Genomic DNA, 19,348 nt, shown 5'->3' on the forward strand with positions numbered 1-19,348 from the left:
CTGTGTGGCTCCCTAGGCAGACATTGCTGCAGTAGACTTTGCTACTAGGTCCCAGCACATCCTTCTTCTGAGTTAAGAATCCTTCTCAACACAATTTTCAGGTAGCTGCTAATAAATGGTGAGCACTGACACAGAAGAGGAGGTCTGTTTTCCATGTCATATACAGAATCTGTACCTAACCAAAAGCCTCTAAACCAGACTACTAGAAATAATGTGAAGATTTGAAGCATTTTCCCTAACAATGACTCAGCAAATTTTCCCATGTCATTACGCTTTATTTAGACTTTGACTGACTGCCGCTGTGCCTCCTGGATATTTAAGTTTTGTAATGTATTTTTGCCCCTCTGATTGTTTCATATTCTTTACTATTTTTGAACTAATCCTTTAGTTCCTGGTGTCCTGGCTGACTCCCCATATATTAACCTTAGATTTATTTTTATTTTTCCTGTCAGACCTATAGGTGTTCCTTGATTGCCCTCCATGTATGTGGTACTATGTCAAATCATCTTTTATCAGCCCACCGAATTATAAATATCTTACAAGAACAACCTAATTAAACTTTTAGGAAACAGAATACTTTAATCTTTTACATTACTATCATTTACAGGACATTAGTCTTTGTACTTGTCCGATTAAATTATCATATGACCCATGGGTTGCTCACAAGGTTTAGTTCACTTTTTTGTATTAAATACGGCTATCTTGAATCAAAGCCTAAAAACAGAGGTGAGAGCCAGGCATGGACCATTCAGCCTTGTTCATCACCACTGATAGTTTACATTTACTAAAACTTCCCCCATAGTCTTCAGGAAAACAATGGCTTCCTCCACAATTTAATATAAATTTTCCATCTGAGAGAGGTTCGGTTTGGAGGCAAATTACTTAAGAACCAGATTTTCCTACTGTGAATTTGTATACATGTGAGAACTGGCCAGTATCTATCTCAAGTTTTGTGTCTCTACGTTGTTTCTGCTATGAAATAAATTGTGCCACTAACCATACAGCCTTGAATATAGGGGTTTAAGGACATACTCTCATAAAAAAAGTCGACTATCTAGATCCATATGATAGCTCCATGATGTCGTGAGGAAGGCAAGACTCTTCTCTTTCTCTCTTCTCTGCCCTTTTAGTATTTGGTTTCCATCATCCAGGTCAAAGATAGTTTTTTGAATTTCAACTGTCATATGCTCATTTTAGTCAGGAAGATGGAAAAGGTAAAAAGTGCAAATTCTGGAAATTCTGTTCAACATCTTATGTCTCGTTGATTACCAGCTTGGAAATGTAGTCATTTAGCTAGCATATTTCCACCCAGAATGCAATTATAGTTCTGTTCCCAGGAAGAATGGACACTGGGTGGGAAACTAGTAGTCTCTGCCACAAATGTGTAAAGAAGAGATTAACTAAGATAGCGAAGGATCTAGAAATTATAATATGTGAATTTAAAGAAACTGGAAGGCTTATCACAGGTAATAGAAGACTGTTGGTAATGTAATAGCAATGCTTGTTCTTCAAAGAGATTCCGTGTAAGAGAAGGTTTAGACTTATTTTATGAAACAGAATTAAAACTAATGGTGAGGGAGAGAGTTTAGAGGACAAGTTTTTTTTTTTTTTTTTTTTTTTTTTGTGGAATATTACTAAGGATTTTCTCACAATAGAACTTGTTTAAAATGGAAGAGGTTGTTTTCAGAACACTTGAGGGTTCCACATTTCCTTGATCGCAGGGAAGGATTATATGCGAAATTCTTTAGGGGAAATCACCTCATTATTTTTATTTCTAGACTATGGCCAAGTGTACATTTTCATAACTATCTAAGATCTCTGAATTCCAGGAGAATTACTTCAGTCAAACTGTGAAAAAAAAGAAACACTTTTTTTTTTTCCTCAATGCAGATTTTAGAATTACAGATGCAAAGTATAATGGAAAAGAAAATGAAAATCAAGAGAAGTATTGCAAAGTGCTACAAGGAAAACCCATCTTTAATAAACTTCCTCTGCAAGAATTGTGGCGAGCTAGCCTGCTCTGGAGAAGATATCCACGTCATAGAGAAGATGCACCACGTCAACATGACACCAGTATTCAAGTAAGTCCAGGAAGATTCCATTTAGGTTTCTCTGTAACAGGTGAAGTAGGTTATATTGTGAATGTTCTTCCAAAACAGGACAAATGAGACTCATTATTTTTCAGAACTTCCCCTCCATTAGCCCCCACATTATATCCCTATTTCAAATGTCATTTTTTTTCAAATATTGCACTGGGGCAGGGAGGGAGATGTGTAAGACCCAAAGCCATTTTGATCCAAGGCACATTAGTTTGGTGTATAGTCATATGTGTTCTCACAATTTTGGACAACTTAAATTTCATTAGAATAATAGACCGACTTAGAAGAAGACACCAAAGGCAACGTGACCCTTGAGAGGAGTGTGCAAAAGGGGGCATCTGCTGATGATCTGCAGGGGCAGAAGGAGAGAAGGAATAAAACACGGGATACGCATGCCTGTGGATGACCTTCTGGTCCAACAGCATGCATCCATAGGATGCATATTTGTCCATTGTGAATTCTCAGAGTTTTGTTTTGTTTTGTTTTTTTACTTCTTGATAATTTTAGAGAACTTTATACTGTGAGAGAAAACAAAGCCCTACAAAAGAAATTTGTAGACTATCAAACAAATGGCGAGATTATCTGCAAAACCTGTGGCCAAGTGAGTAAATTGCTGTGGATTTATTTTTATTTTGGCCTAAAGGAATTCTTAATTGAATGTGCATTTAATTTTTATTCTCACTGTCTTTTTTATTTTTCAGGCTTGGGGGACGATGATGGTGCACAAAGGCTTAGATTTGCCTTGTCTCAAAATAAAGAATTTTGTAGTGGTTTTCAAAAATAATATGCTAAAGAAACAGTACAAAAAGTGGGTAGAATTACCTATCACATTTCCTGATCTTGACTATACACAATATTGTTTGTTTAGTGATGAAGACTGACATTTGAGAACCTTTAAAAATATTATCAACTTAACATTTAATATGATGCTGATTAATATTTTTACTACTCCAGAATAAAATCATTGCTTTACTCTGCATTGAGCTGTGTAGAGGAAGACAATATAATGTACTTTCAAGTATCTATCTTGTGGATGGGCAGGGGTAAAGAATACCCACCAGTAATACTCATTGGTGTGGAGCATTATGGTATGTGGAAAGAATGCTGGAGCATAAATGAAGATCCAAGGTATCGCTATCAGTCCTGTCATTGATCTTCAAAATAAAATTAACCAAATCAGTTCATCTTTCTGAACCAGTGTCCTTATTGGTGAAATGGTTATATTATTATTTACCTTGGCTTTTATTAGTTTTCTATTGCTACACAACAAATTACCACAAACTTAGTGGCTTAAAACAACAGCCCTTTATTGTTGCACATGCTCTGTAGGTCAGAGGCCTGGACAGGGTCCTTTGCACAGGATCTCAGAAGGCTGAAATCAAGTTGTGGGGCATGTAATGTTTTCATCTGGACACTGGGTGAAGAATCACTTCCAAGCTCTCTCAGGCCGTTGGCTGTTATTTCCTTATAGCTGAAGATGATGAAGATTCCTGTTTTCTTCTTAGCTGTCCATTGGGGATCACTCTGAGCAACTAGGGCTGCCCTCACCATATGGTCTGCTCACAGGGCCTTTTCTAGCACAACTACTTGCTTCTTCAAAGTCAGCAGGACGATCTCTCTTCTGTGTGCTAAGATAAAATCTTAACTGTAATCACAGGAGTGACTATTTCATATTTATAGGTCCTGCCCACACTAAAAGTGAGGGGATTTTGAGGGCATATACATCAACAGGCAGAAATCTTGGAGGCCATCTTAGCATTCTACCTCACACACCACTTGTCCAGCTTTTATGAGTAAGTGATATATGTGTATATATGAAAGCACTTTGAAAAATGTGAAGAACCATAAAAGGGAAGGTATTATGAAGCAGCAGTGTCACGTAGCTTAAGGTTTAGTTTTCAGCTTTCCTTCCATAAACATCACACTATGCTCGAGGAAGATTGCCTGTGTTAGTGGACATGTCTAGTGCTCACCCAAGATTTAGCAAGGAGCAGATATTATTAGAGAATAAAAAGAAAACATCTACCTCCACTTGTCCCTAACCCCAGGTAGAAGAATAAGCTCTCTATCCTGTGATATTTTCAGTTTTTCCCAAATAATTATGGCCATTTGGAGAGGGATACAGGACCCAGCCTTCAGAACATTCTCCCAGTAGACAAGCAGCCTCTTTTTAGCATGAAGACCCCCATGACTGACACAGAGCCACAACTGACCATTTTAACCCACACTTAGTCGGACGGTCTGCCGCATGGAAAGTGTTACCTCCTACGCCTAAAGAGAAACAAAATGTTGGAGGGAGTGAAAGGAAAATTCTTCTGTGGTTTTGATGGGTTCGTTAAATTCAGTCTAACATTAGCTTTTGTTGATAAGAACCAAGCAAAGATGAATATCAACCAATCAGAGCTCTTGGGAATGCAAGAGGACAAAAGAAGATTGTGGTTTTCTTAAAATAATTCTAAAAACTCCAGCTGACTCCATTTAAAGTATTGCTGTCTTCTAGAACATTTTGGAAACTATGCAGAAAACCAAATGCATAAAATAGCTAAATGTACTACTGTAACATATGTAGACTGTTTTTGAGGTGTCAACAAATATCAGGTTTTTTCATCTGTGTTTTCCAGTAATTTTTTTTAAATAAAGAAGTGTTATTTCTACCTCAAAGTTTTAAAATACATGTTTCAAATAATATAAAACTTAACATGTGATGATACCTGAAAACTCAAACTGTGGTACAGGTAATAATTGCAGCATTTTTTATTGAGCGTCACTGAACAGTTTAATACTTCTAATACTCGGGGATGATTTACAGAATATAGTCTTGAAATATTGGCATCAGCTTGGAGTTGTAAGGTCTAGTTTTAGTCCCTACAAAACCTTCAGTTGGTTGGCGCACTTTGGGCAACTCAACTCACACAGGTCCTGTGTTTCTTCTCCTGGAAAATGAGCAGTTGGATTAAGTGGTGTCAAAAGTCCCTTCCAACTTCAGCATCACCCTGGTCCATGCTTCTGGCTCCCCGGCTGCTGCTTTCATTTGCAGGCCTTGTCTAATGACTTCTGGTAATATCAGCCATGGGCTACATACCTGTCAAGCACATCACACATTCGAAAGTAGCTCATATCTGCTAAAGGGCATTGCAGGGGTCTCCCAGGATAGGTATGTTGGTTGGAGTCATGCATTTCAAGGCAGGTTTGAAAAGCCTGGAAGTGTCAGGAAATTTTAGAACAACAGACATTTCCAGGCCAGTAGACCATTGGTCAACCTTGGGGATGGGAGACTGTAAAGGTTTTATACCAAGAGTTTGAGGTCATGGCAGGCCATATGAAATTAAAACACAATAATTTACAGTTTATACAGACATCTTGCATGTAAAGCTTTGAGGCAGTATCTAAATGAGTAAGAAGTGGTTTTCCAAAAGACTGTGAGTGCATGTCACAAGCAGATGTTGAAAGCATAAAACATTGTAAGAGAGGTGAATATTTTTCCATCTGTAAATTAATATATCAGAGTGTTAGGCCTGAGGGAAAAGAAGACTTCTGGTGGTGTTTTCAATTCACTTGAACATAAAGCCAAAGAGGATTGAAAGTTTCCCATCATTGTTGCTTTTCAGATGGGAAAAACTCGAACACACTTACGTGCTGATGGTTAAGAACAATAAAGAGTGAGAAAATAGTAGCAATGTTCAACCCGAGTAAAGTGCTTATTGGTATTTGTTCTGTATATTATATAGTATTTCTGTATTTTTTTTAAAGATTTGATTTATTTGACAGATATCACAAGTAGGCAGAGAGAGAGAGAGGGAAATGAGCTCCCCACTGAGCAGAGAGCCACATGCAGGGCCTGATCCCAGGACCCTGGGATCATGATCTGAGTCGAAGGCAGAGGCTTAATCCACTGAGCCACCCAGACGCCCCATTATCTCTGTATTATTGATGCTTCCTGCCCAATGATGTTGCCACAGTTGTCTTCTGGGCACCTGATCCTTTCTCAACAGTGTGTCTTTACACATGGTTGGAAGCCTTTCTTTGCCTTCTTTCCAGCAGACATCCTTTATATTCCTCAAAGATGAAACCCGTATGGCACTTCCCAGAATGCAGCACAGTTCACATTTTTAGAATTAGAATGGAGAGAACATGCAGGGGAAGTAACTTCACTCACCCTAAGCATAACAAAGTACTTATTTCCAAAACCTGATAAATGATTACATTAGTCAAAGCAAGAAAGAAAAAGACAATTATTTTATTTCCTTCAAAGAGTTATGAAGTTAATTTGAGATCACTATAAGCTTCTTCGGTCTCTTCCAGTTTGTGAATTTCTCCTTTATTTGTCATACTAGATATACAATTTTTCGTCTTTGTTTTTATAGGGAGAGCCTGGACTGAGACATAATTGGGTTTGGGTCCTTGGTAGGTTTGTGACTTGGGCAAGTCACTTAATCTCTCTGAGACTACAGGGAATTAATATCAACAACCTTGAGGGACTGCCATAAGAATTCACATATTGCATGGAACATACCTATCATTTGGCAATTAGTAGGAATTAATGTTTAGACCAGAAAAGCAGCAGCAGTTGTAATAGAGCAGCTGTAAGCATAGCATAAAAATAGTTAACTTTAGACCTATGTTTGATATTAAATAGGATACATACCTTTAGCCTAGAGGGCTTATCCCAAGAAGTGATGGCTGTAATGGATCAAGATGGCTATGAATACGCTATTCTGTGTCAACAGAAGGAAGATTTAATGTCCAGAACTATGGGCAGGGCAGAAAAATAGGTATCAATGTAAATAAAAAGATCAACATGTATTTACTAAGTGGTTATAGGACTTAACTAGGTCTATTATGTAGCTATAATTTTAATTAGATTCTGTCTTTACCTTAAAGAATAATGTGACAATCTTGTTATACTGACCTGGTCAACAATTGCATGAAAAAGAGTGAGAGAGAGATAGAGAGAGGGAGAGAGATTGGGTTGTAGGATGTCAAGAGTAATTTCTGTCTCACACAAATGGTGATTGTCTTTTATTTGTTTCTAAATCATTAAACTTTTTACTCAGGTCATAGGTTAGAAAATAGGAAATACAGATGGAAAGCATTGCAGACATTTTTTTGGTAATTTTTAGATATTTTCCACATGGAGTATTACCAAATTCCTCTTTACATGAAATTAATCATCCCATAAGCATCTCATTTGAAGAAGAAATTGGCTGTGAGCCCTATTAGTTCATAAATTTTAAATCCAAATTAAAGGCCAAATCCTACGTGGGGCCTTGGGAAGAGAAACAGGATTATAGGAAGTAATATTTAGCCATCCAGTTGTCAGAATATATTTGGGGCACTATTTCACTTGAATATATTGGACGAAGTATATATATTTTTTTACATAATGATTTCATAAATGGCCTTGATGTTGACACTTACAAAAGAAATGTAGGTGTTTAATTCGGTCGTTATATAAAATAATACTGAACCAAAGAGGAGCATTTTTTTCAACTTAAATATTTCCTTCAAACCCTGTCTTCGGCTGTCTCTTATTAATGTGTTTGCATTTTATTGTAAACACATAGGATGAGTGGACTGCTGGATGGTTAGTTCGTTCATTTTGAATCCCTTAACAGGCCATAAAATGATCATAATTCATCAAGCTGAAAGGATTTGTATAGTACTAACATGACCAAAACAACCGATGCAGTGTTATGTTATTTTGGACAGGGTTGCCCACCTGAGACCAATATCAACTCAGTACCACACCAATGTTCCCACTGTTAAATTTACTTATTTTCTTAGCATTTTATACATGTTTGTAATTTCACAACTGTACTTTACACAGTTTATTCTAATAATTGTGATAACCTGTTGGGTTTAAAATTGCAACTTTCAAGGATTTATCTCATGACAAGAGATATGACAAGCATATCCCAAATCTTTCTCTAAGAATGATGTTTCTTGTGTTTAATTAGACTATATGGTGTGTGTGTGTGTGTGTGTGTGTGTGTGTATAAAATAATTAAATATATATATAAAACATATATAAACATATATATATAAAATAATTAAACTGTATGGTTTAACTAGACTATATGATTTTTCCTATTGAAAGCTACTAACCTCAGGAGAAAGATCAGTTAGGCCCTAAAGTTTTTAACAGGCAGCTTAGTTCAGTGTTTTATTTTCATCACTCCTTTATTTTGGGATAAAATGCAAAACTCAAATAACTTCAAGAAACAAACTAAAACATGTCATTCCATGTAAAATGTTGTGTTCCATGCGGGAGACGAAAAAGAAGTTACAATGAAGGTAAAGAAGTAATCAATAGAAGCCAAATGAAATAGAAGCAAAGAAATTAAGGAGATAGTCACACTATAGCACATAGGCAAAGAATAAAAACTAAGAAGGAAAAACAAATTTACCTGAGGGATAGTCATTTATCTAATAAACAACCAATTATTTTTCTATTCATAAATATTTTTAAGTCCTGCTAATTATAAGGTACTATATTTTAGACTGTATTAAGTAAAATAAGGATCTTGCCCACGAGATTTTTTACCTAATAGTGAAGATCTTTTACTCAATAATGAGTAAAATAAGGTCTTGCTTTTAGGATTCACTTACAGGGTTAGCCATGTTCACAAGTATCAGTGTGGGAGGCTGGGAAGGGAAGGAGAGAATTACTCCCCAGAGAGAGGGAAGACAGAAGATTGCATTGGATTGTGTCATGTCCAGGAGATTTTTCAAAGTGCTTTTTAGAGTTTTCTCATCTCAGGGGTGGGAGAGTTGAGGGTGGATAATACCTAGATATAAGAAAATGGAGAATACCTGACAATCCATAAAAGAGAATTTTACCATCAAATATGGTTAGAAAAGGAAAAGTGGTTTTAACTATGTTTAGAATAAAACACTTTTTATTTGAAGTGTATAAGTTTGAAATATCTTACAGATAAACATGCCATTGGATTTAAAATATGACTAAGCTTTATTTACCCAAATAAATTATAAAATAGTTAACTAGTCTCAATAAGGTTCAGCTCCACTATAAGGGTGTGAGATAGAAATAAACTAGTGAAAAAGGAATTCCAGCTTCTAGGACTCCTGGGTGGCTTAGCAGGTTAGGTGTCTGCCTTTGATCCTAAGGTTCTGGGATCAAGCCCCACATTGGTCTCCTTGCTCAGCAGGGAGGCTGCTTCTCTCTCTGTCTCCTGCTCCTACTGCTTGTACTCTCTTTCTTTCTGACAAATAAAGAAATAAAATCTTTGTAAAAGAAAAAAAAAAAAAAAAAAGGGATGCCCACTTCAGTCATGAGGAGAGGTTAAGACTTTTCTAGGTGGAGCCAGAGGTGGGAGTGTGGAATGATTGTATTCTGGTCACATCCAAGATGGATGATCAAGAGATGTCTTGAGACTCAGTCTTATTTTTCCAACATTCTCCCAGACAAAAGCCTTAGCACTGGCCCAGCAGTCATCCTCTGAGGAACCATCTGAGGAAAAAGAATCCTTAGAAAATCATTGTTTGGTTTGGGACAGATGGACGGATGGATAGTTGGTATCACATCCATCTTCATTGACAATATCCAGAGATTAGGGTACTTTTTAAAAAGGTTTAAAATATGCTCTATAATGAGTGCTCAGTTTGACTACACTATGTGATTAGGCTAAGGAAAGCATCTACCAAGCAGGCCTGGCAGACAGTCTTCAACAAAGAGTGAATTTGAGGAGGTGAAGAAATGGATGCAGTAAGTATAGAAGATCTTTAAGTGAGTACTGTGAAAAAGAGACAGAAAAAAATGAGAAAATTTTGAAAGGGAGTCCAAAGTTTTAAGCGTGTTTACAGACTGAGGAGCAAGAGCCAAGAAACAGGGAGAAATTCAAAACTCAGAGAGAGGAGGGCATAACTGTTGCCACAATAGGCATAGGAAGAAGGAAGAGCATGAAATCAAGAGGAAAGGAAAGGATGAAGATTAGGTAGAAGGATAGATGTTTCTGCTGCTGTTGAAGCAGGAAAAATAAATATGAATAAAAGACGGAGTGGAAAGGCACAGAGGTAGAAGGCTGGTGATGTTTTTCTACCAGCATCAGCCACTAGACTATCAGCTGAGTTGGGCTTTATTTTTTTTTTTTAAAGATTTTTATTTATTTATTTGACAGATCAGAAGTAGTCAGAGAGGCAGGCAGAGAGAGAGGAGAAAGCAGGCTCCCCGCTGAGCAGAGAGCCTGATGTGGGGCTCGATCCCAGGACTTTGAGACCATGATCTGAGCCGAAGGCAGAGGCCTTAACCCACTGAGCCACCTAGACGCCTCTGAGTTGGGCTTTAGATTTGAGGATGGACATGAGAACTTAAGGAAAGCAGTCAGGAGTTCCAACATGCTTTGATGAATGGAAAATGACTAATTAGAAACTAAGTAAGAGGATTACTGTGCAGCATCAGGACTGGCTGATTAATAAATAATAAATATAGCACCAAAGATTTAGTAAATACTTACGTGCAGGATATTAGACCAAGTTCTGTTGTATTTAATCTTCAATATGTTAAAGAAAAATAATCAGGAGGTTTAAAAGTCTGAAGGACTCAAAAAGCTTTAAAATGTTATGGTTCCCCAAATAAAGCTGTTCCTGTTTGTGACTTCTCTCAACACAGGGTTGTATTTGGAAGAAACCCAATATCAATATCTCTTCAAATCTCAAAATTATCTTCTTGAAGTCTTCCTGTATTCTTTTTTTTTTTTAATTTCCCCTACTCTTTCCTCAGACTCTTCCTTGTATAATGTAAATCAACATGATCTTACTTGCTCATTTCTTTTCCTCTCTCTGTTCATTTATCCTAGGCTTTATAAATGCCTGAACCACAAATGGTGTTTTCTGCCTTAGAAGTATACAAGAAAGTGGGGAATATTTTGTGAATGTAATTTTTTTGTTATCAATTTATTATCTGCCATCTCCAAATTCAACTTTTTTACCTGATCCCTAAACATGCATCTGGACCCTTGGAGTATTTTTGCTTTGCCATTTGACATTAAACTTTGCGTGCTGGAGAAACAATGCAGAAAGAAAGGGTTTTGCTTCCTGGTTCTGGTGCGCGTGCGTGGCAAGCTTCTGCAAGTGTAGGTGGCTTTTCCAGCATCCGGTTTCTGTGGCACACGGGGCTTTCTCCAGCACCAGGGCCTTGTATGGCAGCCAGCTGTACTCAGTGGCCAGCCTCTGCATCTCCTTGACTTTGTGTACAGTGTCTCCATGAACACTCCTATGAACACCCTTCCCTGGGACCCAGTTGGCACATTTCCAGCAAGCTCCAGAAGTCAGACTTCCAGCAAGTTCCAGTGGCACCTTGGCAAATTCTTAACTTTCAATATCTTATGGCTGCTCTTTCCAATAACTTCTGAATCTCAGCGTTGGGTTGTCTATCCCAAGCACAAGGGAAGTGGCTGCTTCATATCTCTGCTATTCTTTTCTTTCTTTTTTTTTTTTTTTTAAGATTTGATTTATTTATTTGACAGAGAGGGAACCACAAGCAGGGGGAGTGGCAGGCAGAGGGAGAGGGAGAGGCAGACCCCCTGCTGAGCAAGGAGTCCAATGCAGGACTCGATCCCAAGACCCCAGAATCATGACCTGAGCAGAAGGCAGATGTTTAACCATCTAAGCCACCCAGGAGCCCCTATTTCTGTATTCTATAGAGTTATTTTTATTTATTAGTTTATTCTGTTACTCAAATCCCATTATAGTTAATAATTATTTATATTAAATTTTACCTGTTCAAATTGCTCTGTGGTCTCTCCACTGGACTGGACTCCCTCATGGAATCATATCTAAAGAAATATGAGAGTTAGTTTGCAAGAAGTTATAATCTTCAAATATCAAGCTACTCTTATGTATAAACATTGTATTTCACACAGGAAATGACTCAAATGCATCTGACCGATTCTCTAACCAAACAACTTAGAAACAAGACAGAATATATTTCATAACTAGATACTTTGATTTCCTAAATCCAAACAAATCAGTTTTATAATGCCAATAGCTGAACCACAAATTCCTATATTTTATGAAAGACTATGTAATGGATTATTGAGAGGATTAAATGAGAAAATGTCTGTATAATAGATTTTTGTAATGACTTAACACTCTCAGAATACCTCTCAGAGAAAGAGACCAATCTTTGTTTTAGAAGCCCCCTAATGTGTGTGATTATTTTTGAAAATGAGACCTCCTTATAGCTCCATTTGTAAATGAATCAAAGAAATAGCTAAACTGTTTTTGCATAAAACAAGATCAGTTAGAAGGAGCTAGAGAGAAAGGAAGAAAATTTTAAAGTGAGAGGAAATTCCAGGAGCAAGGCAGGAGGCTACAGCCCAAGTAGAAATTACCAGTGGAAATTCCACCATCATTGTCCCAAAGCACCAGTAAATCTGCTACTTCCCTACTTCAGTTGGAGTATTTGGCATCAGGGCAATCTGGCAGGGCAACATGGAAACAATAAAGGGAAAGCACACACACAAGGAAAACTGGCTACAGAGAATTCCAGATAACAAATGTTAAACACATTTTACAGTGACTGATAGGAAGAAAACATTCAGTAAATATTAATTTATTTTTTCTGATTTGAAGAATAAGATGTAATCTCTGATCTTAGGGAGCTAACTAATTGGTTGAGAGTTCAATGATTATAGACACAAAGTAATCAGAAAAAAGATATGAACATACAGTAATCATGTAGTATACAAATTATAGGTATTATAGAATTCAGAAAAGTCAGAGATCAATGGAGAAGAAATTCTAAATTAGAGTGAGTAAGGAATTTGAATAAAGCCTTATATATATTTGATGTTCATATTTCATAATAATTCCATTTTTAAAAAGATTTTATTTATTTAGTTGACGGGGGGGGGCGGGGGGGGGGAGAGAACAAGCAGGGGAGTGGCAGAGGGAGAGGAAGAAATAGGCTCTCAGGTGAGCAGGGAGCCCCCATGCAGGGCTCCATTCCAGGACTCCAGGATCATGACCTGAGCCACAGGCAGAGGTTTACCAACTGAGCCACCCAGGCAGCTGTCAAAATAATTTCAAAGGGAAGAAGAGTAGGAAGTGCATTTTAAGTGCAGGTAATAAAGAAGAAGGAAGAAGAAAACATGTTTTGTACATCTATCGGAATACCCAAGTGAATCCGGGCTTGACTGGGTAACCAATATGAAGTCATTCTAGCTATTTGAGCAGTAGAGCAATATGTTGTAGAAGAGACGATCTGCAAAGGGCTACCACGCTAAATCATATTAAAGATAGAAAAACTGGGAGGAAGCTGGAGCCTTTGAGTCTGAGGTGATGAACATCTGGCCTTGGTTACTGGCAGTGCGAGTGGAAGCAATGAGCGAAGCTGGGTGATGTTGAAATAAAATCACGAGCTGAAAAAATCGTGGCTGGTATGGAACTGATGGCAATAAACAGAACAAATAAAAAAGTACAGCACAGTTGGTGATAGAAACAAATTACAAGTAATTTCTTTATGTTACCTTCTTTTTGCTTTCATTATGACTCACGCTTCTGCTTGATCGTCATCGAGGGCCGCATGCGGGTCACATTCCCGGCAAATGGAGGGACTATTTTACTACGCCCAAGACCTGGCTTCCGAGGCTCCAGCTGTTTTCTAATGCACCCACATTAATCACTGAGTTGTGGTGGATACAATTCCGTGTCCTGAAGAAAGGGTTTTAAATGAGTCAGAATCTCCCCTTTGTGAGTAAAGCAAGCACTTTTTACCTCCCAGAGGCTCTGGTTCTCAAGAGGGATGGCTACTTCCTATATCGATTCTCACTCTACCAATGGGGACGAACTGGTTATAGACCCAGGTGTTGTCTTGGCCTCTCAAGAATTAAATAAGGTGCTTTGGCATTGGCCATTCTAGAAAGGCCAGGGAAGTGAGTTTCTGAGAATGCGGAGGTTTCTGAACTCATCATTCTGTGGCCCTTTCCGATAATACTCTGTCTTAGGCTGCGCCTGGGATAATGACCCCTCTGTCAAACTTGAAGATTAGTCTAGACCAGCTCTGTGCAATGCAAAATAGGAAAAACACATAACTAATTTAAAGTTTGTCAATAGTTAAGTTAAGAAAGTTGAAAGAAACAGATGAAATTAATTTTAACAACATATCTTAACCCAATACAGTTAAAGTATTACATTGACATGTCACCAATATAAAAATTGCTGATAAGATATTTCATATCTTTTTTCCTATCAAGCCTCCTCAAATTCGGTGTGTATCTTATGCTTTTAGCATATCTCAATTTGGACTTGCCATGTTTTCAAGTGCTCAATAGACACGTGGTTAGTAGGCACCCTGATGAATAGAGCAATTCTAATTTTTAAGACAGATGTAAAGAAAAATGTCATTTAAACATGAAATTCCAATTTCTTCTTGCAAATTACTAGCTAACTTTGAATTCTCTTATTTTCTTTTAATTCTCCAATGTCTTCTTATCTCTGCAGCCATGCCTATCTTTCTATCTGATGAAAACAATTACTTGTGAGAGAACATAATAAATACATAATAAACACATGGTTCTCTGCCCAGATCCCCTCTTCAGGGCCAGGGTACTCATCCCCCTGGGCTTGGGAATATGGCTGCCTCCCTCCCTAGCTATTACCCTAAGCTATGGGGAGCTGCCTTCCCAAGGATTATGTCTTCTTGGCAGTGGCCTGACGCCAAATCACAGACCAATGAGGAGACACAAGCCTGTCCCCCTTTTCTCCACTTGGAAAAGCTCTGAAGGGCCCTCTCAACTCCCGAGTAGACTAGGCTTCCCTTGCAATAGTTCCACAGGTCAGTGTCTCTCTCCGCCCCATCCTGCCTTCTTCCCCTCCCTACAGGTGTTGTCTCTTGAGAGTAACTTCTTTCCACCCCCAACCCATCCACAAACTAAACCCTGCTTGCATCTCTCTACCTTAAGACCTCTTTCCATCAAGAAAGAATATAAAGTATCCTCTCTTCTACCAAAGCAAAATTATAGACAGTATTTGAAGGGAGAAGAGGGAAAAGCAGGAGTCAGTGGTTCATTTCTGTGCATTATAAATCTACCTCCCCACATGTGAACAAGGCCAGAGCTCTCTCTGACCCTCTCTTTCATGTCTGTTCAGTCTCATTATCTTTCTTTTCCCATATCACGTCTTACACAGAGATAAAACTGACAACTGAGTAAAAGGTATGGTAAAAAATGGGATTAATCCTCATTGGGTTGAAATGTAAGAAGGGGAAAATTAATCCTGTTGAAGAGAGAAATCTAGATTCGCCCTCGTCTTAAAAGGTCTACCACCTTAAGATCTTTGATTCTCAAGTACCTGAGATTATTTTCCTGGGAGATGTTGGTTTTTACTATTTCTACTTCAGCCTTCCACACACACACACACACACACACACACACACACACACATGCTTATTCATTCATTAGTTTAATGACAAATCATTCTGTACAGTATGGCTGATGGTTCTGTTCTAGACCTTAAAATCATAATGAGTTGATTATTGTTATAGGTAAAACCATTATATCCCACGAATGTGGAAGAAGGAAGCCATCATTCCCATTATTTCCCTTACATTGTAAGTCCCATAAGTAAGATGTGGTCATAAGTTCTTAGATGTGAATTGAAAGTTAGGAGACATTGATTCTCCATCTTATTTGGTCTCTTAATGAATTTTCTTGTGACTTGTTTGATAAATGAAGTATTCTACTAGTTAATTGTTACACAGACTGTAGCAATATAATGATTAAAGTGCTTTGTGTTCCAGAAAAACTGTTTCCAGAAAAACTTTACTGTACATTAAAGTTAGAAGGTTAGGTAAAATATTACAAAAGATAGGCAATATTTCTTTTCTTCAAAAATCATGCTGCCTCTTTGGTCTTGGTAAAATTCAGAGGGGTGGTAGAAAAGAATTATAGAGCAGATGGGTATTCTCCTAAAGTATCCTAGAAAATATGTTTTTCTCTTGAGTATTTTTATTGTGTCTATAACTAAGATATAGCTATGTTAGAAATACTAAAGCCATGGAAGTTTCTGTGTTTCAGTGAAATATTAGTTTTGACACTATGGTGATACTCAATACACAGCACCGAGAGGTCAATGACTAGAGGTTTTTCAAAGAAGGGACGTCACATTTAGTGAAGTACAAATTGTGAGAATCACAGTGGTAAGAAGATTCTGGTATATGCAATATTTCAGGCCCTGAAAATCCATTTGAGAGTATATAATAATACACATCGGCTATTTCTCTTAGTTAATTAAAAGCAAAACTAGAGCAAGCCTCCTTGCAGTCAAGCATGACCCACTGCATTCAGCAAAGGGGCTTTTCTTTTGCCTTCCGTTAGTAGATGGAGGTTTACATGGGCGAAGGGAATGTTGCTCCTTTTTCCTGCGACAGTAAGAATGAGGTTACTAAAGAATTAAAGAGCCTACCTTGGTATCATAGAAGTTTCTTTAGCCTTCGGTATTCATCAGGAGAGAAATTATGCGTTTGAGCTCATGCCTCACTCTAACCAGTTTTTGTGGCCTCATGTTGTGGGACAATAAATTAATGCCTGAATAGCTTTTGCGGTTTTCACAGAATCCAGCCTCTTGTGCTCTTCCTTTCTCTTGCCCACTGCGCCCTTCATCCTTCTTTACAGCTCCCTCGTTTGTGATGGTTCGTCAGTGTGAACCTGGATGAGGAGACATCTGAGGGTCCAGACAGCCCCCCAGGCTTTTCAGAGCCCACGGGCACGTATACAACTCCTTGCCTACATCAGTTTAGCTTTGCCATTCAAATTTTGTGATGGCAAGCCGTTCACTGAGCACATGGCAAATCACTTGTCAAAATATAGGCCAACAATTCTGGCATGGGCGTGTGTGTGTGTGTGTCTGTGTGTGTGTGTGTGTGTGTGTGTGTGTGTGTGTGTGTTTTAAACTACAAGTTACTGGAAAAATTATCAGAGTGGAATGCAATACTGATTAGATTACATGTTCTTTGAAATTTCACTAACTAGAATGTCAAAAAGAAGTAGACATGGAATTGTACTAATTTCTACTTTACTAATCCATAAAACAGATACTTCTCATAAAGAGCCATTAATCTTTCCTCAGTTCTCAGGAAAAAATGACTGAATTGCTGCAGTAAAGTCTCTTATTACTAATTCTCCATGTTATAATGACCAAAACTGAAAGGCATGCTTAAGCAGTAGCATAAGGATTAAATGACCATTGTTAAATAACAATGGTTAATATCTGATTGTTTAGCAATAATGAGCTTGACCCTTTACTGGTCACACCTAGAGATGTTCTCCTTGAGCATTATCTAGCCTGGACCCACTATGAGCAGTAGGTGAGCTCCATATCATCTGTATCTACCATTCATTCATTCATCCATTCATTCATTTAGACAGCAATATTTTTAAGCACTATTTTATCCAAAGAATTGCTCCTATATCCTTAAGATAAATTAGTGAAATAAACCAAAATGGAGCTATTGAAAGTGAAAGAGGAATAAACAGTAGAGAGAATACACACATATATCCAGGCTATAGGATATTGGAAAGTAGAAAATCTATGGGAAAAAAGACAGGTAAACTAAAAAACACCTGGAGATTGAGGGGAGTCAATTCTGAATGAGTGATTCACACTCACTGAGAAGAAAACAGTTGAATGGGAACTTCAGTCCTTGTTGGTAATGTCTTTCTTATTTTCTCATCCATAAATCACTGCTATCATCCTTCCTGATACCATCTACTAGACACATAAAAAAAATTTATGTGTAGGTTTAAGACTTTATAGATCAAGGTCAAGGCCAGTGATTTTTTTGTGATAACATAGGATTTATCTCTTGAAAACCTAAAAGAACTGGTCTTACTCAGGATAGCTGTAGGTGAGTTCCTGAATGATGTGACATGAGGTGTGCTACTGAGAGTTCTGTATCCACTTCCAGCTCCTTCACTGTTTTTAAAATCTGGGGTGCCTGGGCACTCAGTAGGTTAAACCTCCTACTCTTGATTTTAGCTCAGGTCTCTCACAGTCTCATGATGGAAAGGCATACCAAGTATGGGGTATCCTGGAAGTGCAGCGGTCTGCTTCAGGATGAAGGAATATTTTATCACTAAAATTGTTTAGAATTACTGGACACAGTGGCAATAAAAAAGCAGACCAATTTTAGTGGCTTTTATTACTGTTTATAAATATGTTATAGATAATGCTCTCCTTTTCTGCTTCCAGGAAAGACTATGCTCACCACACCCCACTGGGGAGCCCAATGCTCTGAAGCATGTATTTCCAGAATTTCTATTATGTATAAACCTACATAAACTCTTCCTGTCTCTTCTTCATGAAAATGAGATTATACCATATATATTAAACAATGGATTGTTGATGCTTTCCAAGTCAATAAATGTAGACCTACATCATTCATCTTGATATGTTCCATGTGGCTTTGTCTAATTCCCTTTGGACAGGTTTTTAGATCGTTTTCAGTTTCTCAATATTGTCAACTAAGTTTCAGCAATAGTCTTGTATTTGCAACTTCATACACTTATCTAATGTCCTCTTTAAAGTACATTACCAGAAATAGAATCACTATCCCAAAGGAATGCATATTTTTGATATTTACTCCTCAACTGCACTCCAGAAAGTTTATGAAATTTCTTCTACTATCAGATGATTGAGAGAGGCTGTGCTGCCATTTTTAAATCCTTGCCAATGCATTAAATGAAAAATATCCCATTTTTAAATTTTATTTTGCATTTCTTTGATATCTAGTAAAATTTTATATTACTTTATAAATTTCTTTTTTAAGATGTTATTTATTTATTTACTTATGTGAGAGAGTGAGGAGGAGCAGAGGGAGAGGGACAAGCAGACTTCCACACTGAGCATGGAGCCTGAATGGGGTTCAGTCCCAGGGCCCCAAAATCATGACCCAAGCCAAAATCAGGAGTCGAAGTCCTTACATAACAAAAAGAAAAGGAATAAAAGAAGATAAAAGAAAAAGAAAAAAAATCAGAAAACAAAGAAAATAAAGACACCAAAAGCCTTTAAAAAAAAAAAAAGTCGAGTCTTAACCGATCGAGTCACCAACAGCCCCTACTTTATAAATTTCTAATAATATTTGTTTTACATTTTTATAATCTGTATAAAAAACTATTTTTGCCCTTTATCCATTCTTTTCTATTATGCCAGGGAACAAATGTTCCAAAAAAGGGGTGAAGATACTGAGAACAGATGTCACCCACTATATCAGACTATTTAGTGGAGTAGAC

At 37.6% G+C, this 19,348-nt stretch overlaps 1 protein-coding gene and 2 long non-coding RNA genes across 3 annotated transcripts in view; 2 read left to right on the plus strand and 1 right to left on the minus strand.

The window, feature by feature from the left end:
- IFIH1 (interferon induced with helicase C domain 1) overlaps window positions 1-3,283 on the plus strand; it is a 55,839-nt gene extending 52,556 nt beyond the window's left edge. The window contains exons 14-16 of the mRNA XM_082691250.1: window positions 1,891-2,081; window positions 2,607-2,700; window positions 2,801-3,283. Coding sequence (XP_082547376.1) covers window positions 1,891-2,081; window positions 2,607-2,700; window positions 2,801-2,980 — 465 coding nt within the window. The 3' untranslated portion in view covers window positions 2,981-3,283. The remainder of the gene's footprint in view (window positions 1-1,890; window positions 2,082-2,606; window positions 2,701-2,800) is intronic.
- A 1,554-nt stretch (window positions 3,284-4,837) lies between these two features.
- On the minus strand, window positions 4,838-13,720 carry LOC309844407. Its single transcript, XR_014300665.1, has 4 exons — window positions 13,589-13,720; window positions 11,837-11,893; window positions 6,745-6,848; window positions 4,838-5,181 (listed from the first exon to the last, which is right to left on the minus strand). It is a non-coding gene; the product is annotated as an uncharacterized lncRNA (long non-coding RNA).
- On the plus strand, window positions 13,607-18,481 carry LOC309844408. The gene is made up of 2 exons (XR_014300666.1): window positions 13,607-13,811; window positions 18,309-18,481. It is a non-coding gene; the product is annotated as an uncharacterized lncRNA (long non-coding RNA).
- The last annotated feature ends 867 nt before the right edge of the window (window positions 18,482-19,348 follow it).

This window comes from Mustela nivalis (genome assembly GCF_964662115.1).
Source record: "Mustela nivalis genome assembly, chromosome: 11".
Classification (NCBI taxonomy): Eukaryota; Metazoa; Chordata; class Mammalia; order Carnivora; family Mustelidae; genus Mustela; species Mustela nivalis.